This window comes from Littorina saxatilis, linkage group LG6 (genome assembly GCF_037325665.1).
Source record: "Littorina saxatilis isolate snail1 linkage group LG6, US_GU_Lsax_2.0, whole genome shotgun sequence".
Lineage (NCBI taxonomy): Eukaryota > Metazoa > Mollusca > Gastropoda > Littorinimorpha > Littorinidae > Littorina > Littorina saxatilis.
Genome location: NC_090250.1, coordinates 8,569,152 through 8,588,840, shown reverse-complemented (window position 1 = coordinate 8,588,840; position 19,689 = coordinate 8,569,152). Strand labels below are relative to the sequence as shown.

Sequence of the window (19,689 nt, the reverse complement as noted above, 5' to 3'; positions counted from 1 at the left end):
TGGAATTGTAGGGCTGTATTCTATGACCATTACAGCCTGGCCAGATAATTCTTAGATAGTCAGCTGAATGCAGTTACCAGGGAAGGAATTTGCCTTTAACCCTCGACTGTCACAATACATATCAGGTTAATCATCAAAACATCAATACTCTGACAAGAGAAACATTAACTGGTGTCATTGAATGTCCTGTGAATTGCAGCAAGACATGTCCTCCCCTGGGGACCATTTTCTCAGTTTTGGTCTAACTATTATACTTTGTATGTTATGGTTTTTTTTAAATTTCATTTTTATTTGAACTAAATTTGCATGGCAAAAGAAAACCGTAAACAAATGGTACCTCTCTTGTTTCATCTGCGTAAATGTTTTTGTTGCGAAGGAGGACTGGGCTGGCGGTTCTTCCTTCTCTTTCTCCATCTGTTCCAGTTCCTCTTTCATTTGATACGACTTCTCCGACTGGCTTTTCCTTCGATTTTTCCAACTGCTTAAGTTCTGAAAAGAGAACAAAACAAATGTACCTATTTACACAACAATTATTTTTCCAAATCCACAAACAAACCTGACTGTGATAGCTCAGACAAATAAAATAAAAACAGAAATTAAAAATAAAATTAAATAAATAAATTTAAAAAAACAAAAAAGTAACAGGGGCAGATCAGTTAGCTTGTAAAGGGGGTGCACTTAGAATTATAAAGTGTAAATTGAGTGCGCGCAGCACGCTCGAGACTGCTAGGGTTTCCGGGGAAAAACCATGTCCAAATAAAGCAAAATGGTGCTACAGTGGAACCCCCCTTTTAAGACCTAAAAAAATCTGAGAAAATCGGGTCTTAAAAAGGAGGGAGTCTTAAAATGGGGGTAATTTACAGAGGTTGTGAGGAGAAAGTCTGAGATAACAAGGTCTTAAAAAGGAGGGAGTCTCAAATTGGGGGTAATTTACAGAGGTTGTGAGGAGAAAGTCTGAGATAACAAGGTCTTAAAAAGGAGGGAGTCTTAAATTGGGGGGTTCCCCTGTATCTGCATGGTGCCATCTGAGCTTAGAAATTGCTGCGGAATCATCTTACCAAATTGCAAGTAAAACAAAAGGTGGGTTTTTTTCTGAGGTGGAGGGATGTGCATTCTGTGCACCCCCTGAATCCACTCCTGAGTAAGAACCTCTGTTACATGATCCCTCCAATCAAAGGCCTCTAAATTGTTTTCTCAGATTTTCAGCGAGGCCCAAAAAAACACAAACAAGCAAGAAACTTACGTTCTGCCAGTCGGTGCTATCGTCTTCACTGATGCTGCCGGAAATCTTCAACTTCTTTGTCTCGGCCGCGAGCTTGATCTGTTCTTCGGCCGTCGAGGCCAAGTCGGTCGCCCCCTTCATCTTGACAAACTGCAGCGGGTCGGCCGAGACGCTCGTCTTACGACCAGGATTAAGCTGTGTGCTGTAGCGCCTGGTGGGATAATCGACGCTGTCCGACGACTGGCGAGAGTGACCGCCTCCAGAGAACGAGCCGTCAGCACTGTCGGTGGAAGACGAGCGTCTGTTGGACAGGGTGCTGCGAGAGAGGTCAGGGCTGCTGCGATACAGACTGCTGTTTCTGTCGGAGGAATACATGGCGCTGTCGCCGTCGCCTAACAGGTGTCGGCCCGGTCTGTCTCTGCTGCGGTTCAGCGCAGAAGAGCTGTTGTACCTTGGGATAGGCATCCCGTTTTCGTCCACCTTTGAACATAAGAGTGACATAATTTATGTGATATTAAGGAGTACTGACTGCAATCTCAAGGTGACAAAATTCAAGGGAAGAAGGTAGTTAGTTACTCACAGCACAACCAAAAGCACGACATTATGAACATTAAGATGGAAAAAATGCTCACAAACAGAAAACAACACGCTTTGCTCAATACTGAAGGAAAAGCAGACAAAAAAAGACGATGCAAGAAAAAGACAGATACAGTGGAACTCCCCTTTTAACACCACCAAACATCTGAGAGACCAGGGAGGCACTTATATGCACATATATATATATATAAACTCAATCAACAGCAGCAGTAACAACCACCTGTTCCTCTTTAAACGTACTTTCTTGTGACACACTCACACACACACACCTCCCCCTCCCCCCCCCCCCCCCCCCTGAATAAACGGACAAAGTGTAAACAAGAAATCGCATGCGTCCTCGTGAATTTCTACACCGCTCCATACAGTTTAACAAAACATTATCCCTGAAAAGATGAACCCATTTTATATACATGTACACACATACATGAAATGATGAGCAACTCCGGTTTTCCAAAAATGCTCAGGGCACTCTGACCTATGCAAATCCAAGCCATTAGGAACAACAATTTTAAAATGGGGGCAATTTTCAAACGGGGGCAAGTTTACAAACGCTGTGAACAGTGAGAAAACAGGGTCCTAAAAGCAAGCCTTAAATCTGGTGGGTCTTGAAACAGGGATTCCGCTGTAGAACCTAAAAACATCAACAGAAGCCACCCCACTTAGGGGGCTGGGTAGCTTAGGCAAAAAAAAAAATAGGTGTGGTTACGGTAACATAGCCAAAAAAAATAGGGTAGGAAGGTAGGCAATCACATTTTTTTTTTTTAACTTTTTTTTGTAATGTGTACAAATTAAACCTACTGACAGGGAAATAAGTGTGCGACTCGGGCGCTTTCGCTTTCATTGCGTTTTCTGCACTCGGTTTTTTTTGGTTTTTTTGGACAAATGTAATAAAAAGTTATAGGGTCGGCCCCTAAAAATAGGGTAGGTCGGGTTACCGTAACCACACCTATTTTTTTTTTAGGCCTTAGTTGGCAGAGCACTGGACTAGTGATCCTAGGGCCAAGGGTTCAAATCCAGGCCAGACAGAGGTAAACTCAGGGCCAGTATCCATGTCCCACCCCTGTGTCACAAAATAGACCTTGGTCATTCTGCCATAAGTACAGGTGGCTGATTACACCGAAACATTAACACACCTGAGTAGCGCCACTCTTGTTGCTGCTAAGCGACCCCAATTTCCCAGCATTTGGATAATAAAGTACAGCGGAACCCCCTTTTTAAGACCCCCCGATTTAAGACTCTCTGACCGTTTTAAGACCCGATTTTCTCAGACGTTTGTTCATAACCTTGGGATAATAAAGTACAGCGTTAAGACCCGATTTTCTCAGACGTTTGTTCATAACCTTGGGATAATAAAGTACAGCGGAACCCCCTTTTTAAGACCCCCCGATTTAAGACTCCCTCCTTTTGTAAGACCCGATTTTCTCAAATTTGTGGAGGTCTTTGAAGGAGGTTTCCGCTGTAAATGAAACCAAATGAAAAGCCTCCACGTTACCTCAAACGCTGCCTCCTCTAAGCTGTCCTCCGAGCCTTTGCCGTAGGATGAATAGGAATCGTACGAGCCGTCGCGCACATGCCGAGGACCGGCGCTGGAATTCTCCCTCAAACTCGCTCTCTCGTTCGCCCCATAGGCCCCGGGGTGGCAGTTAGACCCAGATTCCCATGAGTTGGAGGACTCTTTGCGGAGTTGTCCGTCGGAGACAATGTGATCTCGGTGCCGATGCTGGTTATGGACGAGGGCGGAGAAGGCACTCTGGTCGATCTTGGGGCCTTGGAACGAGTGCTCGGCTACGCGGCCGATCCAGAACACTGTGATGGCAACCTGAGGACAACAAAACAAGAAAGCAAATTAATAAACAAATTAATAAATAAATTAATTATTAGATAGGTCGATAAAAATTGATCTCACTTGCAAAAAAACCGTTCATACTTGTAAAAATCCACTCGTGCAAAAACATGAGTGAAAGTGGGAATTTTAACCTGTGAAAGAAGAAGATCTCACTTACTCTATTGCACCCATTGTATGCATTTAGACTACTTACTTCCCCTTGTTTTTCAGATCTTAAAATAGCACTCAATCTTTGTTTCAGTTCCTTGATACAAATCGCAAAATCCCAGATGGCTGTCTTTTGTCCTGGGGGTGGATGGGTTGGGTGTGTGTGTGTGCTGGTGGGGGTGGATGGGTTGGGTGTGTGTGTGTGTTGGTGGGGGTGGATGGGTAATTGGGTGTGTGTGTGCAGGTGGGCCTGGTGGGGGTGGATGGGTTGGGTGTGTGTGTGCAGGTGGGTCTGGTGGGGGTGGATGGGTTGGGTGTGTGTGTGCAGGTGGGTCTGGTGGGGGTGGATGGGTTGGGTGTGTGTGTGCTGGTGGGCCTGGTGGGGGTGGATGGGTTGGGTGTGTGTGTGCTGGTGGGGGTGGATGGGTTGGGTGTGTGTGTGCTGGTGGGGGTGGATGGGTTGGATGGGTTGGGTGTGTGTGTGCAGGTGGGTCTGGTGGGGGTGGATGGGTTGGGTGTGTGTGTGTGTGCTGGTGGGGGTGGATGGGTTGGATGGGTTGGGTGTGTGTGTGCAGGTGGGTCTGGTGGGGTGGATGGGTTGGGTGTGTGTGTGCAGGTGGGTCTGGTGGGGGTGGATGGGTTGGGTGTGTGTGTGCAGGTGGGTCTGGTGGGGGTGGATGGGTTGGGTGTGTGTGTGCAGGTGGGTCTGGTGGGGTGGATGGGTTGGGTGTGTGTGTGCAGGTGGGTCTGGTGGGGGTGGATGGGTTGGGTGTGTGTGTGCAGGTGGGTCTGGTGGGGGTGGATGGGTTGGGTGTGTGTGTGCAGGTGGGTCTGGTGGGGGTGGATGGGTTGGGTGTGTGTGTGCTGGTGGGTCTGGTGGGGGTGGATGGGTTGGGTGTGTGTGTGCTGGTGGGTCTGGTGGGGGTGGATGGGTTGGGTGTGTGTGTGCAGGTGGGCCTGGTGGGGGTGGATGGGTTGGGTGTGTGTGTGTGCTGGTGGGTCTGGTGGGGGTGGATGGGTTGGGTGTGTGTGTGCTGGTGGGTCTGGTGGGGGTGGATGGGTTGGGTGTGTGTGTGCAGGTGGGTCTGGTGGGGGTGGATGGGTTGGGTGTGTGTGTGCAGGTGGGTCAGGTGGGGGTGGATGGGTTGGGTGTGTGTGTGCAGGTGGGTCTGGTGGGGGTGGATGGGTTGGGTGTGTGTGTGCTGGTGGGTCTGGTGGGGGTGGATGGGTTGGGGGTGTGTGTGCTGGTGGGTCTGGTGGGGGTGGATGGGTTGGGTGTGTGTGTGCAGGTGGGCCTGGTGGGGGTGGATGGGTTGGGTGTGTGTGTGCTGGTGGGTCTGGTGGGGTGGATGGGTTGGGTGTGTGTGTGCTGGTGGGCCTGGTGGGGGTGGATGCGTTGGGTGTGTGTGTGCTGGTGGGTCTGGTGGGGGTGGATGGGTTGGATGTGGAGGTGGGTCTGGTGGGGGTGGATGGGTTGGGTGTGTGTGTGCAGGTGGGTCTGGTGGGGGTGGATGGGTTGGGTGTGTGTGTGCAGGTGGGTCTGGTGGGGGTGGATGGGTTGGGTGTGTGTGTGCAGGTGGGTCTGGTGGGGGTGGATGGGTTGGGTGTGTGTGTGCAGGTGGGTCAGGTGGGGGTGGATGGATTGGGTGTGTGTGTGCAGGTGGGTCTGGTGGGGGTGGATGGGTTGGGTGTGTGTGTGCAGGTGGGTCTGGTGGGGGTGGATGGGTTGGGTGTGTGTGTGCAGGTGGGTCTGGTGGGGGTGGATGGGTTGGGGGTGTGTGTGCTGGTGGGTCTGGTGGGGGTGGATGGGTTGGGTGTGTGTGTGCAGGTGGGTCTGGTGGGGGTGGATGGGTTGGGTGTGTGTGTGCAGGTGGGTCTGGTGGGGGTGGATGGGTTGGGTGTGTGTGTGCAGGGGGGTCTGGTGGGGGTGGATGGGTTGGGTGTGTGTGTGCAGGTGGGTCTGGTGGGGGTGGATGGGTTGGGTGTGTGTGTGCAGGGGGGTCTGGTGGGGGTGGGTCTTTTTGCTGGGTGTTATTGAGATTTGATTACACTTTAAAGAAACACAGACAGAACTTTACGAATAAAAATAAAGTAAGGTGAGGTTTTTACCCACCCCTTCGGGTTTCTCCTTTTGGAAATTAGGATTTTTTTTCTGTTCAAAGTCAGCAGCAATAGAACAAGACAAACAAGACAAACAAGACAGCACTGTACACAACTGATGTAAAAAGCAATCTCCTCTCACCTTATGGAATAAGGGGTATATATATGAAACAAACAACTCCAATACTACCAAAAGGGACACTCAGAAATGCAACCTAAACTAACATATTAACGAGACTACAAGCACAGTGAACACACACACACACACGCACACACACACACACACACACACACACACACACACACACATTGAATGATTCTGTGTTAAGAGGCTAACGATTGAAGATGCACAGCAGCTGCAAAAACTAGCAGTGCACAGCAGGAAGTAATGTACATGTATAGATTGTATGTGTGTGTTACAGTTGTATACACTGTATGTGTGTGGTATAGTTGTATACACATCTGTTGTCTGCCCCAATGAGCTGCATCCTACACGATATAACATTCAAATCAATATCACTTCACGCCTCAATCATGTGGGTCATTGTTGCCGCTTCCAGTGATATGTAAATGTGTGCGTGCGTGTTTGTGAACACATGTTTGTGAGTGTGGTGTAGTGTTGTGTGGTGGTGATGGTGTGTGTGTGTGTGTGTGTGTGTGTGTGTGTATGTGTGTGTGTGTGTGTGTGTGTGTGTGTATGCTGCGTGCGTGTGTGTGTGCGTGCGTGCGTGCCACAGTGCGTGTACGTATGTACGTACGTACGTGCGTGTGTATGTGTGTGTGTGTGTGCGTGCACGGTGTGCTGCCTGCTTGAGTCCGTCAGTATGTCCCTACACAGCAGACACTCTTCACTTCCTTTATCTTATAATAATAATAATAATAATAATAATAATAATAATAATAATAATAATAATAATAAAAATAATAATAATAAATAACTTTTCTATAGCGCGAGACCCATCAATTGGCTCCAGGCTCTTATGTGACCGATATAGTGACAACGCCTTACTCACGAACATTCAACCTTCTACAAACCTTATCCCTATGAAAAGCATTCACTCGTGTAACTTTCAGTCATACCTACAACCAAAGCCGGAAAGAAAGACATTATACAACGAAAGAAAGCCACTATCGATCCCGGCCTGAACGGCTTATAGCCTACTGGCATCACAAACACGATCTCCTCACACAAACGTGACACAAAGAATCACACACGTGGACAAACACAAACCCCGCACCTTAAGAACTTGAAACGCTTCCAAGTCGGTCCAAAGGAATTTCAATATACCCAAGCCTATCACGATCCATTTATACACCTTTCGTATCTCAGCGTGAGGCCATTTTCTCTTGTGTTATACGATATCTCACAACTTTACACTGCTGTTGTCCAACTTGGGATGGACTCAGTGACGGTAGGGTTGGTTAAAGGTGAAACAGATAGTTGAATTAAAAAGAATATAAGAAGAGAATTTTATTTGTTGGATCTTGGTTATGAATGGTGAAATACCGGCTGTTACTTACAAAGACGCATACACACATGCATGAATGCCGCTCAAACGCATGCTGGCGCATACACTGACGCACGCACGCACGCATGCCCAAAAACAAACAAACGGGCGCGACGCGCGCACGCATGCACTCACACACACACACAGGGCTCACCATCATTCATTTCTACCAACCACCGGCCTTCAAGACATAAAAATCACTCTCTAATCGGATCACATGTTTTGTTATCAAGGACCGTAGCGTAGCCAGAAGTGTTTTTCAGTGGTTCTTTGTCCACTGAAGAAAGACCCCCTTTTGACTCGGAAAGCGCCCTTCCTTCCCCATGACAATGAAACAGCTGAGATTACGATTCTTATCCAGATTGTTTTTGTTTGACTAACGCAGATGTTAGAGACTTTGTATAGAGTAGACAATAGGCTATTATAGGAGTGCCAAAGAGCAGACAAGGCCAACACAGGAATGAAGACGACAAAAATCAGTTGGTCAGTTTACGGTCGTGGTGGTGGTCATTGTTATGCTGTAAGCAGCGGCTAAGCTGACTGTGCTGGGCAGCTGAAAATCTCCGATCGACTCCTTTGTAGAGTTCTAATCAACATGAGAATGGAGAGAAAGAGAAAGGACGAGGTGGTGGATTGGGTTGTGAGTTCATGTGTGAACGAGGGGAGGGGGGAGGGGGGAAGAGAGAGAGAGGGAGAGAGGGGGAGAGAGGGGGAGAGAGGGAGAGAGAGAAAGAGAGAGTGTGTGTGTCTGTGTCTGTGCGCGCTTGTGTGTGTGTGTGTGTGAGAGAGAGAGAGAGAGAGAGAGAGGTTGAGAGAGAGAGAGTGTGAGAGAGAGAGACAGACAGACAGACAGACAGACAGACAAACAAAGACATACACACGCAGAAAGCCTGCAGAGATAGAAAACTACAGAGCTACAGACAAACGAATAGATAGAAAGACAAGAGAGACAGAGGCGACAGCCAAACACAAACACAAACTAGCTCGCCACACAAACGACAACAACGGAATCAATCAACAAAACACGGGAAAAACCAGCCACCACACAACAACACCACACAGGCAACACCCGGGATAAAGAACCACCGGCCATGCCTAACATTCCGAACATACCTGCAATATCGATCCAATCACGAATGTCCGCCTTATCAACCAAGCCACGTGCGATAACAGCAGTTACCTTTGGTCGGTGGTATAGCTAAAGCGTATGCGCGTCACATGCAAAACCATGCTTTTATATATGGGATCGATATGTCATACTGGTTCTGTGTTTTTACGTAACACACTGTGTGCTTTGCATTGATAGGACCTATTGAATACCGTATTTATGGAAGCCTAATGTATACACACGAGTGGGTTAGACTGGCAGCTGAAAAGAATGACTGTGTGAGGGAACGGGTGGGGGTGGGGGTGGGGGTGGGGGAGGGGTGGGGGAGGGGGAGAGGGAGCAGAGAGGAGAAGGGAGAGGAGAAGGGAGAGGAGAGAGAGAGAGAGAGAAAGAGAAAGAAAGAGAGAGAAAGAGAGAGGCAGAGAGAGAGAGAGAGAGGGAGGGAGTGAGTGAGTGGGAGGGAGAGGTAGAGAAGGGGGGGGGGGCGCGATGGAGGGAGAGAGAGAGAGAGAGAGAGAGAGAGCGAGACAGACAGACAGACAGACAGAGAGAGAGAGAGAGAGAGAGAGAGAGAGAGAGAGAGAGAGAGAGAGAGAGAAAAGGGGGGAGGGAGCAGGGGGGCTTAATGCACATAATATAAACTCAACCAACAGCAGAAGCAGCAACAACCACCTGTCCCTCTTTAAACGTACTTTCTTGTGACACACTCACACACACACACACACACACACACACACACACACACACACACACACACACACACACACACACACATCCCCCCCCCCGAATAAACGGACAAAGTGTAAACAAGAAATCGCATGCATCCTCGTGAAAGTCTACACCGCTCCATACAATTCAACACATTATCCCTGAAAAGATTAACCCATTTTATATACATGTACACACATACATGAAATGATGAGAAACTCCGGTTTTCCAAAAATGCTTAGGGCACTCTGACCTATGGAAATCCAAGCCATTAGGAACAACAAGTCCCGCAGGCAGTCAAAGAAGAAAGAAGCAAGTAAGCCTTGAAAAAATGAAAAAGAGTGCCTGTGTCGTCGAAGGTTGAGTGATTTTTTGTGTCAGATATTTCAAAGGTGTCTGTCCAATTCTCTCTCTCTTTTTATCTCCCCCTCTCTCTCCCCCTCCCCCTCTCTCTCCCTCTTTCTCTCTGTCTGTCTGTCTGTCTGTCTCTCTATCTGTCTATCTCTCTCCCCCTCTCTCTCTCTCTCTCTCCCTCTCTCTCCTCCTCTCTCCCTCTTTCTCTCTTGTCTGTCTGTCTCTCTCTCTATCTGTCTCTCTCTCTCTCCCCCCTCTCTCTCTCCCCCCTCTCTCTCTCCCCCCTCTCTCTCTCCCCCCTCTCTCTCTCCCCCCCTCTCTCTCCCCCTCTCTCCCCTCTCTCGCCCTGTTTTCTTTTTAAAATTCGAGCTGACATAATCCTCACAAGACAAAAACCATGCTCTGTCAGCAGAGCAGAACATTCTTTTTTGTAAATGCAGTTATAAAGTTTGACATTGTATCTTTTAATATCGCATTAATTTGAGCAACGAATATCAAGCGCAAAGTCCAACAACCATCGCCACCTTGCAATAGCAGCCCCCCCCCCCCACCCCGCACCCACACCCACCCTTAAATCCTAGATATTTAACGAACCGTAACAATTTACAATACTGTAATCCGCAATTCAAAAACTGTTATTCAGAGCAGAGACGAAAATAACACCTGCCCTACTTTTTACTTTGAGGCGAGATCGAGAGCATTCATTTGACTAACTTGAAGTTTTTGACATGACACATACATGTGTGTGTGTGCGATAGAAAAACGACCATAAAAAAACGGGAGGAGGCCGAAGTTGTTCCTCGACATTCCAGAGAAGTAGGGAGGGGAGGAGTGTAAATATTTAATCCAGGATGCTCTTTTGTAGACTCTCGGCCAGCGACGTGCACCCTTTGTAAGTATGAAACGCTGGGGCGAAACTGGCCTCCGACAATAACCATACAGTGGTACCTGCGATGATAGGACACCCTTGGAACCAGCCCAGAGTGTCCCCACATTGCCGGTGGCCGGTCATGACAGGTACATTTTGGTAGAGACAAAAGAAAAAGGGACAACAGAATGAGTCCCTGAAAGCTCAGTGGGACGCGCTAGGGTTACAGAAAAGAACCTCCTCCGTATAACATTCAGACATGGGGAATGATGGGATGCAATACTGTAAAAAGTCTGAAAAAGTGGCCTGTACTAGCAGAACTACTGGTGGGCAAGCATCACAGAACTGCTCTGAAATAACATCCTTTAAATTTTGTTTTATTGTTTCAGCCAAAACTCTTAAGAATCACCTGTCTGAGAGACTTTGAGAGAAAGATTACAGTCACAGACAATCAAGATCCTGCTCCATTCAACAAAAGACTATCATGCAAGCAGACGTTAACCCGGTGTAACACGAGAAAATTACTCCCACGAGATTTTTACTCCGGAGTAAACATTTCGTACGAAAAAGTTACTCCCTTTACGAAAAAAGCACTCCCCCATTACACGAGAAAATTACTCCCCAAGACAGGTGAGTTCCGAGTAAACATTTCGTACAAAAATGTTACTCCCCTGACGAATAAATAACGAATAAATTACTTCACCCAAACACAAGCAATTTAACTTCCCATGCCAGGTGTACGAAATGTTTACTCCCTTGTCCCCTGTTAGTCTTGGTGGTGGAAGGGGTGGAAGGAGGGTAGCGCGACATTCGTGTGCGCGAGATCACTTATTGGCATTATCCCTTCGCCCGCATCCCATTTTTGCGTACGAGATTTTTACTGGAAGTGAAAAAAATGGGGAGTAAAAATTTCGTGGAGGGAGTAATTTTTTCGTGCCTTGGGGAGTTCTTTTCTCGTACGAAAAGTGTACTCGGAGTAAGAATTTCGTACGAAATATTTACTCCGGAGTAATTTTTTCGTGCCTTGGGGAGTTCTTTTCTCGTACGAAAAGTGTACTCGGAGTAAGAATTTCGTACGAAATATTTACTCCGGAGTAAATTTTTCGTGGAGTAAAAATTTCGTGTTACACCGGTCCTTACAGGCGGTCCTTATTGAGCGAAGAGTACGCGAAGTCGTTTGACGGACAACTCAGGGCCAAAGCTTCGTGAAGTATACTTCGCAAAGTCCACTCGGCCCAAATAATGTAGGACTTTACATAAGTTCAAGTTCAATATTACGTACCATTCAAATCCCCCCCCCCCACCCCCCACCACCAGAGACACACACACACTTCTGACTCAGCCCCTGAAGAATCTCGAGTCCTTGGCGACACAAACAGAAAGCATACAGCCTCTGAGCGGCCCTCGCAGTCGGTGCTGCTCATCGGCCGCTTGCTTTCCAAAACAGAGCGTCATGTACTGGGAGGGGGGCGGCATTGATTTATTGATAGTGACGCAGGTAGGAGACAAGAACTTGCTTGCAGGTCACGGTTTGTCGCGAGCGCAAGGGGTAAACACTGCACGGGGGTTGACACATTAGAAGGTAAAGATCTGTGAAAAGGAGGGGGCGGTTGGAAAGGTAAAGGTTGACTCAGTTGGGACTGGGAGGTGCAGGGTGGGGGTGGGGGAAGAGAGAGAGTGTGTGTGTGTGTGTGTATGTGTGTATGTGTGTGTGTATGTGTGTGTGTGTGTGTGTGTGTATGTGTGGGGGTGCGCGCGGTGTGTGTCTTTGTGTTAGTGTCTTGCTATGTGTGTCTGTGCGTATATCTGTGTCTCTGTCTGTCTGTCTCTGTCTCTCTGTCTCTCTGTCTCTCTGTCTCTGTCTCTGTCTCTGTCTCTGTCTCTCTCTCTCTCTTTCTCTCTGTCTCTCTGTCTCTCTGTCTCTCTGTCTCTCTGTGTCTCTCTCTCTCTCCCCCTCCTCTCCAGGTTTGTCGATCAGTGCAAGCTGCTGTCTCGACATGTAGTCGTGTGGTAACAGTCTCGATGGTGGTCGACATAACTACACGACATCTTTCATCGTCTATACTGACCGCGTGAGGCCACAGCCATCATGGTATATGTTGACCACAGCCTGTGCTGGCTGGCCTCTGGCTATTAGTCTCCATCGCCATGTACTGATGTATGTGTAGCTACCTGAATCATTGCAATAACGAGACGGGGTTGAGATTTGTATCTGGGGCAGACTCTAGTCACCTCTCCTTACTAGATTTTGGGTAGGGGCCCGTGTAGCTCAGTTGGTAGAGCTTCTGATCCTAAGGTCGCGGGTTCGAATCCGGACGGGAACGGCAACGGGTCAACTTTATGTGCAGACTCAGTATCTGTAGTTCCACCCCCGTGTCACCACAGTGGCACGTAAAAGACCGCGGTCATTCTGCCATTAGTGCAGGTAGCTGATTAAACCTCAACACGCACACACCTGGTTAACGCGACTCTGGTGCAGCTAGCTTTCCACTGGGAGGAAGCGATAATAAAGTTATGAAAATGAAAATTGCTGTCGGCGCCACTTCAAAGAAGAAAAGTTGAGATTCACCGGCAACTACAGTCGTACCTGTCCACACAAGTGGTCGCTAGGGAGAGGTGTTCGCTATGGTGAATACTATTGAACAAGAGCTCGTTGGGATCATTAGGGGTGGTCGTTGCGGGTAGGAGGTCGTTATAGTGAGATGATCGCGAGGGCAGGTTCGACTGTTCCTGTGTTGTTTCCCCTGGGTACAGTCCAGCTCTTTATGTAGCTATATCATTTCAATAACGAGACACGTTTGAGATTTGTGTCTAGCACAGTAGCTTCGGTTCTCTTCTTTTTTACAAGGAAAAAAGTTGAGAGACTGTCGTGCAATCGTGTAGCAGTAGGATACCCGGATATAAGCGCACACACACATCCACATCCACACACACGCACACACACACACACACGCACACACACGCACGCACACACACACGCACGCACGCACGCACGCACGTACGTACGTACACACACACACACACACACACACACACACACACACACACACACACACACACAGGCTCGTGTTAACTGTTATGCACACGCCATTGTGGACATTTTGTGTGTGATGTGCATGATGGTTTTAAAATTGCTGCTGAATAGGCTAGGTCTAGACTGTAGGTTTTTGTGCTGGCTTTGAATGCCATGCAGAATGATGTACTCAAATGATATGATTACACATACATTTGTCAGCAGTAGAAAATGTCTCTACAAACATGCACCCCTCCTGAGCGCTGAGCAAAGTCAATATGAACAGAATCAAAAGATGTTTGAATACGGCACTGTTTATAATACATTCTTTTCCCTCAACAACTCTCCTTACTTGCTATTCTCTCTTCTTCTTCTTCTTCTTCTGCGTTCGTGGGCTGAAACTCCCACGTACACTCGTGTTTTTTGCACGAGTGGAATTTTACGTGTATGACCGTTTTTTTACCCCGCCATTTAGGCAGCCATACGCCGTTTTCGGAGGAAGCATGCTGGGTATTTTCGTGTTTCTATAACCCACCGAACTCTGACATGGATTACAGGATCTTTTTGGTGCGCACTTGGTCTTGTGCTTGCGTGTACACACGGGGGTGTTCGGACACCGAGGAGAGTCTGCACACAAAGTTGACTCTGAGAAATAAATCTCTCGCCGAACGTGGGGACGAACTCAGTCACGCTGACAGCGGCCAACTGGATACAAATCCAGCGCGCTACCGACTGAGCTACATCCCCGCCCTGCTATTCTCTCAAAACAATAAGTTAGTTCCTTTTCTTCTCCTTTTTGTGTGTGTCATGATCATCATCATAGTCGCCAGTGTGCGCTGATTATTTAAAGGCTGACATAGTCCTATTTAATTAGTTTAATTACTTCCAGGGCTTTTCCCATCGTTGCGGGGATGTATAAATTAAGCTTCCTGCAAAGTTTTAGGTTTGAAGTCCTTACCAATAACGAGAAATAATTAATTCTTTATTGCATTGTTTAGCAACAGTTCTCCAGGACTTGGGCTATTTGTAGACCGTTGACCAAAGATGGCGTTTGAGACTGTTCTGTTTACATTCGACACTATCAACACCACTTTGCAATACTGAAATATTTTTTTCTGTGTTCGAAAGCTACAGCCAATCGTTATTATATCCCCTTAGGTACAGTTTTATAACATTATTGGCACATGTAAACAATATTAATTAATTAATGAACGCTACGAATATGGCAGCCTTTAAGTGATGATTCGTATGGTTCATAATAGTATGTGGGGCAAGAGAGAGAGAGAGAGAGAGAGAGAGAGAGAGAGAGAGAGAGAGAGAGACAGACAGACAGAGAGAGACAGACAGAGAGAGACAGAGAGAGAGAGAGAGAGAGAGAGATTTACATCATAACCTATAACCCACCAAGCACCGGAAATTCCTTCGGGCAAAACAGGTTGAACATATGCAAATGTATGCACTCGAACGGCGTATTTCAAAGACCAAGCACAATAAAGCCCCGGTTGCAAAACACCAAACACCCTTCACCCACCCAGCCCCCTCTCACCATTGCGTTTACAAACCTTACCCGCACCCCGCCCTCTGCCCAACTTTTTCACCCCTCTAACCCAATTTTCCTCCAGGCAAAACCTAATGCATGTCCACACAAAAGTATTTTTCTGCGAAGCTGTCAACAAATTTAAGCGTGTGGGGGGGTTATAAAAATGCTGGTCTTTTCATGGACAACAAAGCAGCCGTCTCGTGTTGTCCTGTGCTTGCTATGGCGCTTTGTCCAATATTCCTTCAGGCCTTGTATGCATGCATGTGTGTACCTTTCAAACACAAATTTAAGCCGAGTTTTAATGCATACATGTAGAGGTCTTAATACAAACTTGATCTATCTCTCCTTTTCCTTTCACAAGCTTTTTGTTTTTTCTTGATATGCTGAAATATGTTTCTATTCAAAAACAAGAACTTACACACACAACACACAGAAACATGCGCCTTGAGTCGCCTTGTGTGGTGAGATACGTGCGCGATATAAATCCTCGTAAATAAATAAATAAATAAACATAGACACAGACAAGCACATGTCCACATACATGCGGTCTATAAGCGCAGTTCAAATGGTAAACCTCAAAAGTAAAATGTATTGTTCGGCAGCGATCATTCCCGCCTTGTCTTGAGTCAGAACGCCCTACATGCAGCTACGTCGTAAAACGTTGTTAGTGTACTTTCATAAAATACCGATTGACTTCGATTCAAACTGCTCTGCTTTATTCACTGTAAGTGTATTCTCAATTGTAATTTTTCGTGTAGATTTTAGCAATCGCACAGATCAATCAATCAATCAATCAATCAATCAATCAATCAATCAATCAATCAATCAATCAATCAATCAATCAATCAATCAATCGCACAGATAGCACACTGACTGTGCTTACAATGAAGCATCCTAGCTTGCACATCTGCAAACATTCATGCTGTCACATGCCCGCATTTTCGCTGGACTGCAACGCCACCACCACCACCACCAACAACAACAACAACAACACAGCCAGCCCCCCCCCCCTCCTCACACAACAAACCAAACCAAACACACACACACACACACACAAAGACAACAGCCCTCCCCCCATCACCACACATACACACACACACACACACACACACACACTGGTCAAACAACCATTACATAAAATCCCTCACTACATACTAATCGTATCGACCACAACTCGAACGTCCATCCATAGTCACCAGATCATCCATGCCGAACCAGCCAACCGTAGCAAATCTATTAGTTATGAAGGTATGGGGCAACCCACTCTCTTTACACGCACCGCTGATTTTCTATAGGACGAGTAAAGGACTCAAACCCGTACAGTCTTCTTTCTTTCTTTTTTTTTGACAGAAAAGGGTGGAAAGAGAGGGCGAGGGCTGCATGCGGGTGTGTGTGTGGGGGGGGGGGGGGGGGGGGGGGAGGGTTTGGTTCAGGAGGGGGTGGATGAGAGTATGACAGTATGACGCTTGGCGCAGGAGATTGGAAGTGACCGTCAGCAAGACTGAAAATCAGTAAATGACATGTACGTAAAAACGCCTGTAAGACTGAGGATGACTCCAGGGCACAAAATTTATATTATCAGAAAATTGTTGGCGGGGAGGGTGAGTGTGCATGAACATTGTGTGTGTGTGTGTGTGTGTGTGTGTGTGTGTGTGTGTGTGTGTGTGTGTGTGTGTGTGTGTGTGTGTGTGTGTGTATGTGTGTGTCTGTGTCTGTGCGCACTAGGCCCCTTTTTCTAACGTATACGAAACTTGAACCTTGAGCAAAGTCTAGAAAAATATATTGCATTGTATGTACGTGCACTTATGAACATGCTAGCACAAGCCCGTGGGCATAACGTTCGTCTGTACATGCAGGTTTTCAGTCTACACTTAACACCAAGGCATGCACTACGACAACTGATAACAACCTCAAAACACATGTCTTTACAAATATAACAACAACCTTACCTGACCCCATACAAGCTCAGACGCGTGTGGCAGGAACATAACATTCCAAACCATTACAAACGCCCTCATAATATTACCCCCACGAACGCAGATCTTTCAAACCATACTCACCCCCCCCCCCCCCCTATACGTAAAACATTCTTAATAACCCACCGAAGCCAATCGGCGAAACACTCGAGCTCCTGCTGCGAAAACGGCCGTCTAAACACCAACACCTGTAAATGACTTACCTGTAGATCTACATCAAACGGTCATAAACCTTAACACTTCCCTGCGGTGGTCACTCGCGAAATAATTTACCAGCAAGAGTCAATGTGCTCTTACTCACTCCTGTTGAGCTTTATATGTCGATACGGGAAAGTGTTTTTATAGTGGGAGATCTATATACGTACATACATACAGTGGAACTTGCAATTTGAGGCTCCTCTGAGAGAGAGAGAGAGAGAGAGAGAGAGAGAGAGAGAGAGAGAGAGAGAGAGAGAGAGAGAGAGAGAGACAGAGACAGAGACAGAGAGAGAGACAGACAGACAGACAGAGAGAGACAGACGGAGACAGACAGAGAAAGACAGAGAGAGGGACAGAAAAAACATTGGGAACACAATTTCTTTTTTGGCGCATGTGTATAAATCAGTGGACAGGTATGGCTTATCACAGGAGCTTATATCAAAGTACGTGACCAGTACATGCCAATGGCAGTATCGCACCCAAGCGATCTACTGCAGTACTTATTAATAAAGCTGTATTACCACTACAGTAGCTGGTTATAGAGAACGAATCGATCGAAGAATCGAACTACGATCATTCGATCGACCAATCCCGCCCAGACCCTTTGATACTAACTCCCGTGGGGTGATGTAACGTAGGCCCTATTTCTACGTCCCGAGAGCGTTGAGGTATGCAGCAATACTTGGTTCAGTCCAACCTGCCCTTGTGACAAACCCTCGAAAGCGACAACCTGCCCACAACGACCACCCCAAGGATCCCAGACGAATGTTTCTTCTATATAATTCACAGGTTCAAAGCGACCACCTGTCTTCTTCTTCTGCGTTCGTGGGCTGAAACTCCCACGTACACTCGTGTTTTTTGCACGAGTGGAATTTTACGTGAATGACCGTTTTTTACCCTGCCATTTAGGCAGCCATACGCCGTTTTCGGAGGAAGCATGCTGGGTATTTTCGTGTTTATATAACCCACCGAACTCTGACATGGATTTCAGGATCTTTTTCGTGCGCACTTGGTCTTGTGCTTGCGTGTACACCGGATACCGAGGAGAGTCTGCACACAAAGTTGACTCTGAGAAAATAAATCTCTCGCCGAACGTGGGGACGAACTCACGCTGACAGCGGCCAACTGGATACAAATCCAGCGCGCTACCGACTGAGCTACATCCCCGCCCTGACTGAGCTACATCCCCGCCCTGACTGAACTACATCCCCGCCCTGACAGAGCTACATCCCCGCCCTGACTGAGCTACATCCCCGCCCTGACTGAGCTACATCCCCGCCCTGACTGAGCTACATCCCCGCCCTGACTGAGCCACATCCCCGCCCTGACTGAGCTACATCCCCGCCCTGACTGAGCTACATCCCCGCCCTGACTGAGCTACATCCCCGCCCTGACTGAGCTACATCCCCGCCCTGACTGAGCTACATCCCCGCCCCACCACCTGTCTATAACGACAAGTTTTGGTCGGTCCATTGGGCAGTTGTTAAAGACAGGTTCGACTGTATACACTTTCTCTGCTAGTGGAATATATACATGAGTAATATTTCTGTGAATCATTGAACGGGTAATGTACGGTCGTTACCTTTTTGGGGGTGTTGGCAACTCTGTGAATAAGCATACATACAAGGACATGTAAAAAGGGATTGTCTTTCTGTTGTTGGAAAGAGCTATGAATCAGTAAGCGGTTCTGATAGCTGGCCTTACATGACGCGAGATTTCTGTTAGTAAACTAGTCATGCTGGGTATTACTGTGTGTTGTATTGTTAGAGAGAGAGAGAGAGAGAGAGAGAGAGAGAGAGAGAGAGAGAGAGAGAGACAGAGACAGAGACAGAGAGACAGACAGAGAGACAGACAGACAGAGACAGAGAGACAGAGAGACAGAGAGAGACAGAGAGAGTGACGCACACAATAGTTCAAACAACAGCAACAACAACAAATTCTCGTGACACCCACGGATAGGTACAGACTTAGACAGACACACAGAAATTAACACAAAAATTCAAACAGACAGACACACTGACAGCTACAGACACATACACACAGACACACACCCACACACACGCACACACACACACACACACAAACCTCTCCTCCGCCCCCCTCACACACACCCCCTCCCCCCAGATACCAGATCAAAACGGTAGCAGGACTTCCCCCTTCTTCAGAGGTCACACCCCAACCAAACTCACCCCACATAACTACCTGTGTTTAGCCCTGAAACAGAAACATCGTGCGTCTGTAACTACCAGTATTGTTCGCGATCACCAACGCCATTTTACAGTGCACACTGTGTATTCTACGCCTACAAGTGCAATGTTACGCCACCCCACTCACACAGAGGTAAGCCAAACTCCAGGTAGCCATATATCTAATCAAACAATTTACTGCACGCTGACTCTTGACATTTAAAGGCACATTCCTTGTGTGTAGTCTTCTTTCTTTCTTTATTCTTTATTTGGTGTTTAACGTCGTTTTCAACCACGAAGGTTATATCGCGACGGGGA

The 19,689-nt window shown here is 47.3% G+C and overlaps 1 protein-coding gene across 1 annotated transcript in view; it reads right to left on the bottom strand.

Moving 5' to 3' along the window:
* Positions 1-15,020, bottom strand: part of LOC138969607 (trichohyalin-like) — a 68,386-nt gene extending 53,366 nt beyond the window's left edge. The window contains exons 1-4 of the mRNA XM_070342465.1: positions 15,003-15,020; positions 3,312-3,638; positions 1,244-1,702; positions 338-489 (exon numbers count right to left, since the gene is read on the bottom strand). Coding sequence (XP_070198566.1) covers positions 338-489; positions 1,244-1,702; positions 3,312-3,638; positions 15,003-15,020 — 956 coding nt within the window. The remainder of the gene's footprint in view (positions 1-337; positions 490-1,243; positions 1,703-3,311; positions 3,639-15,002) is intronic.
* Positions 15,021-19,689: the final 4,669 nt, after the last annotated feature.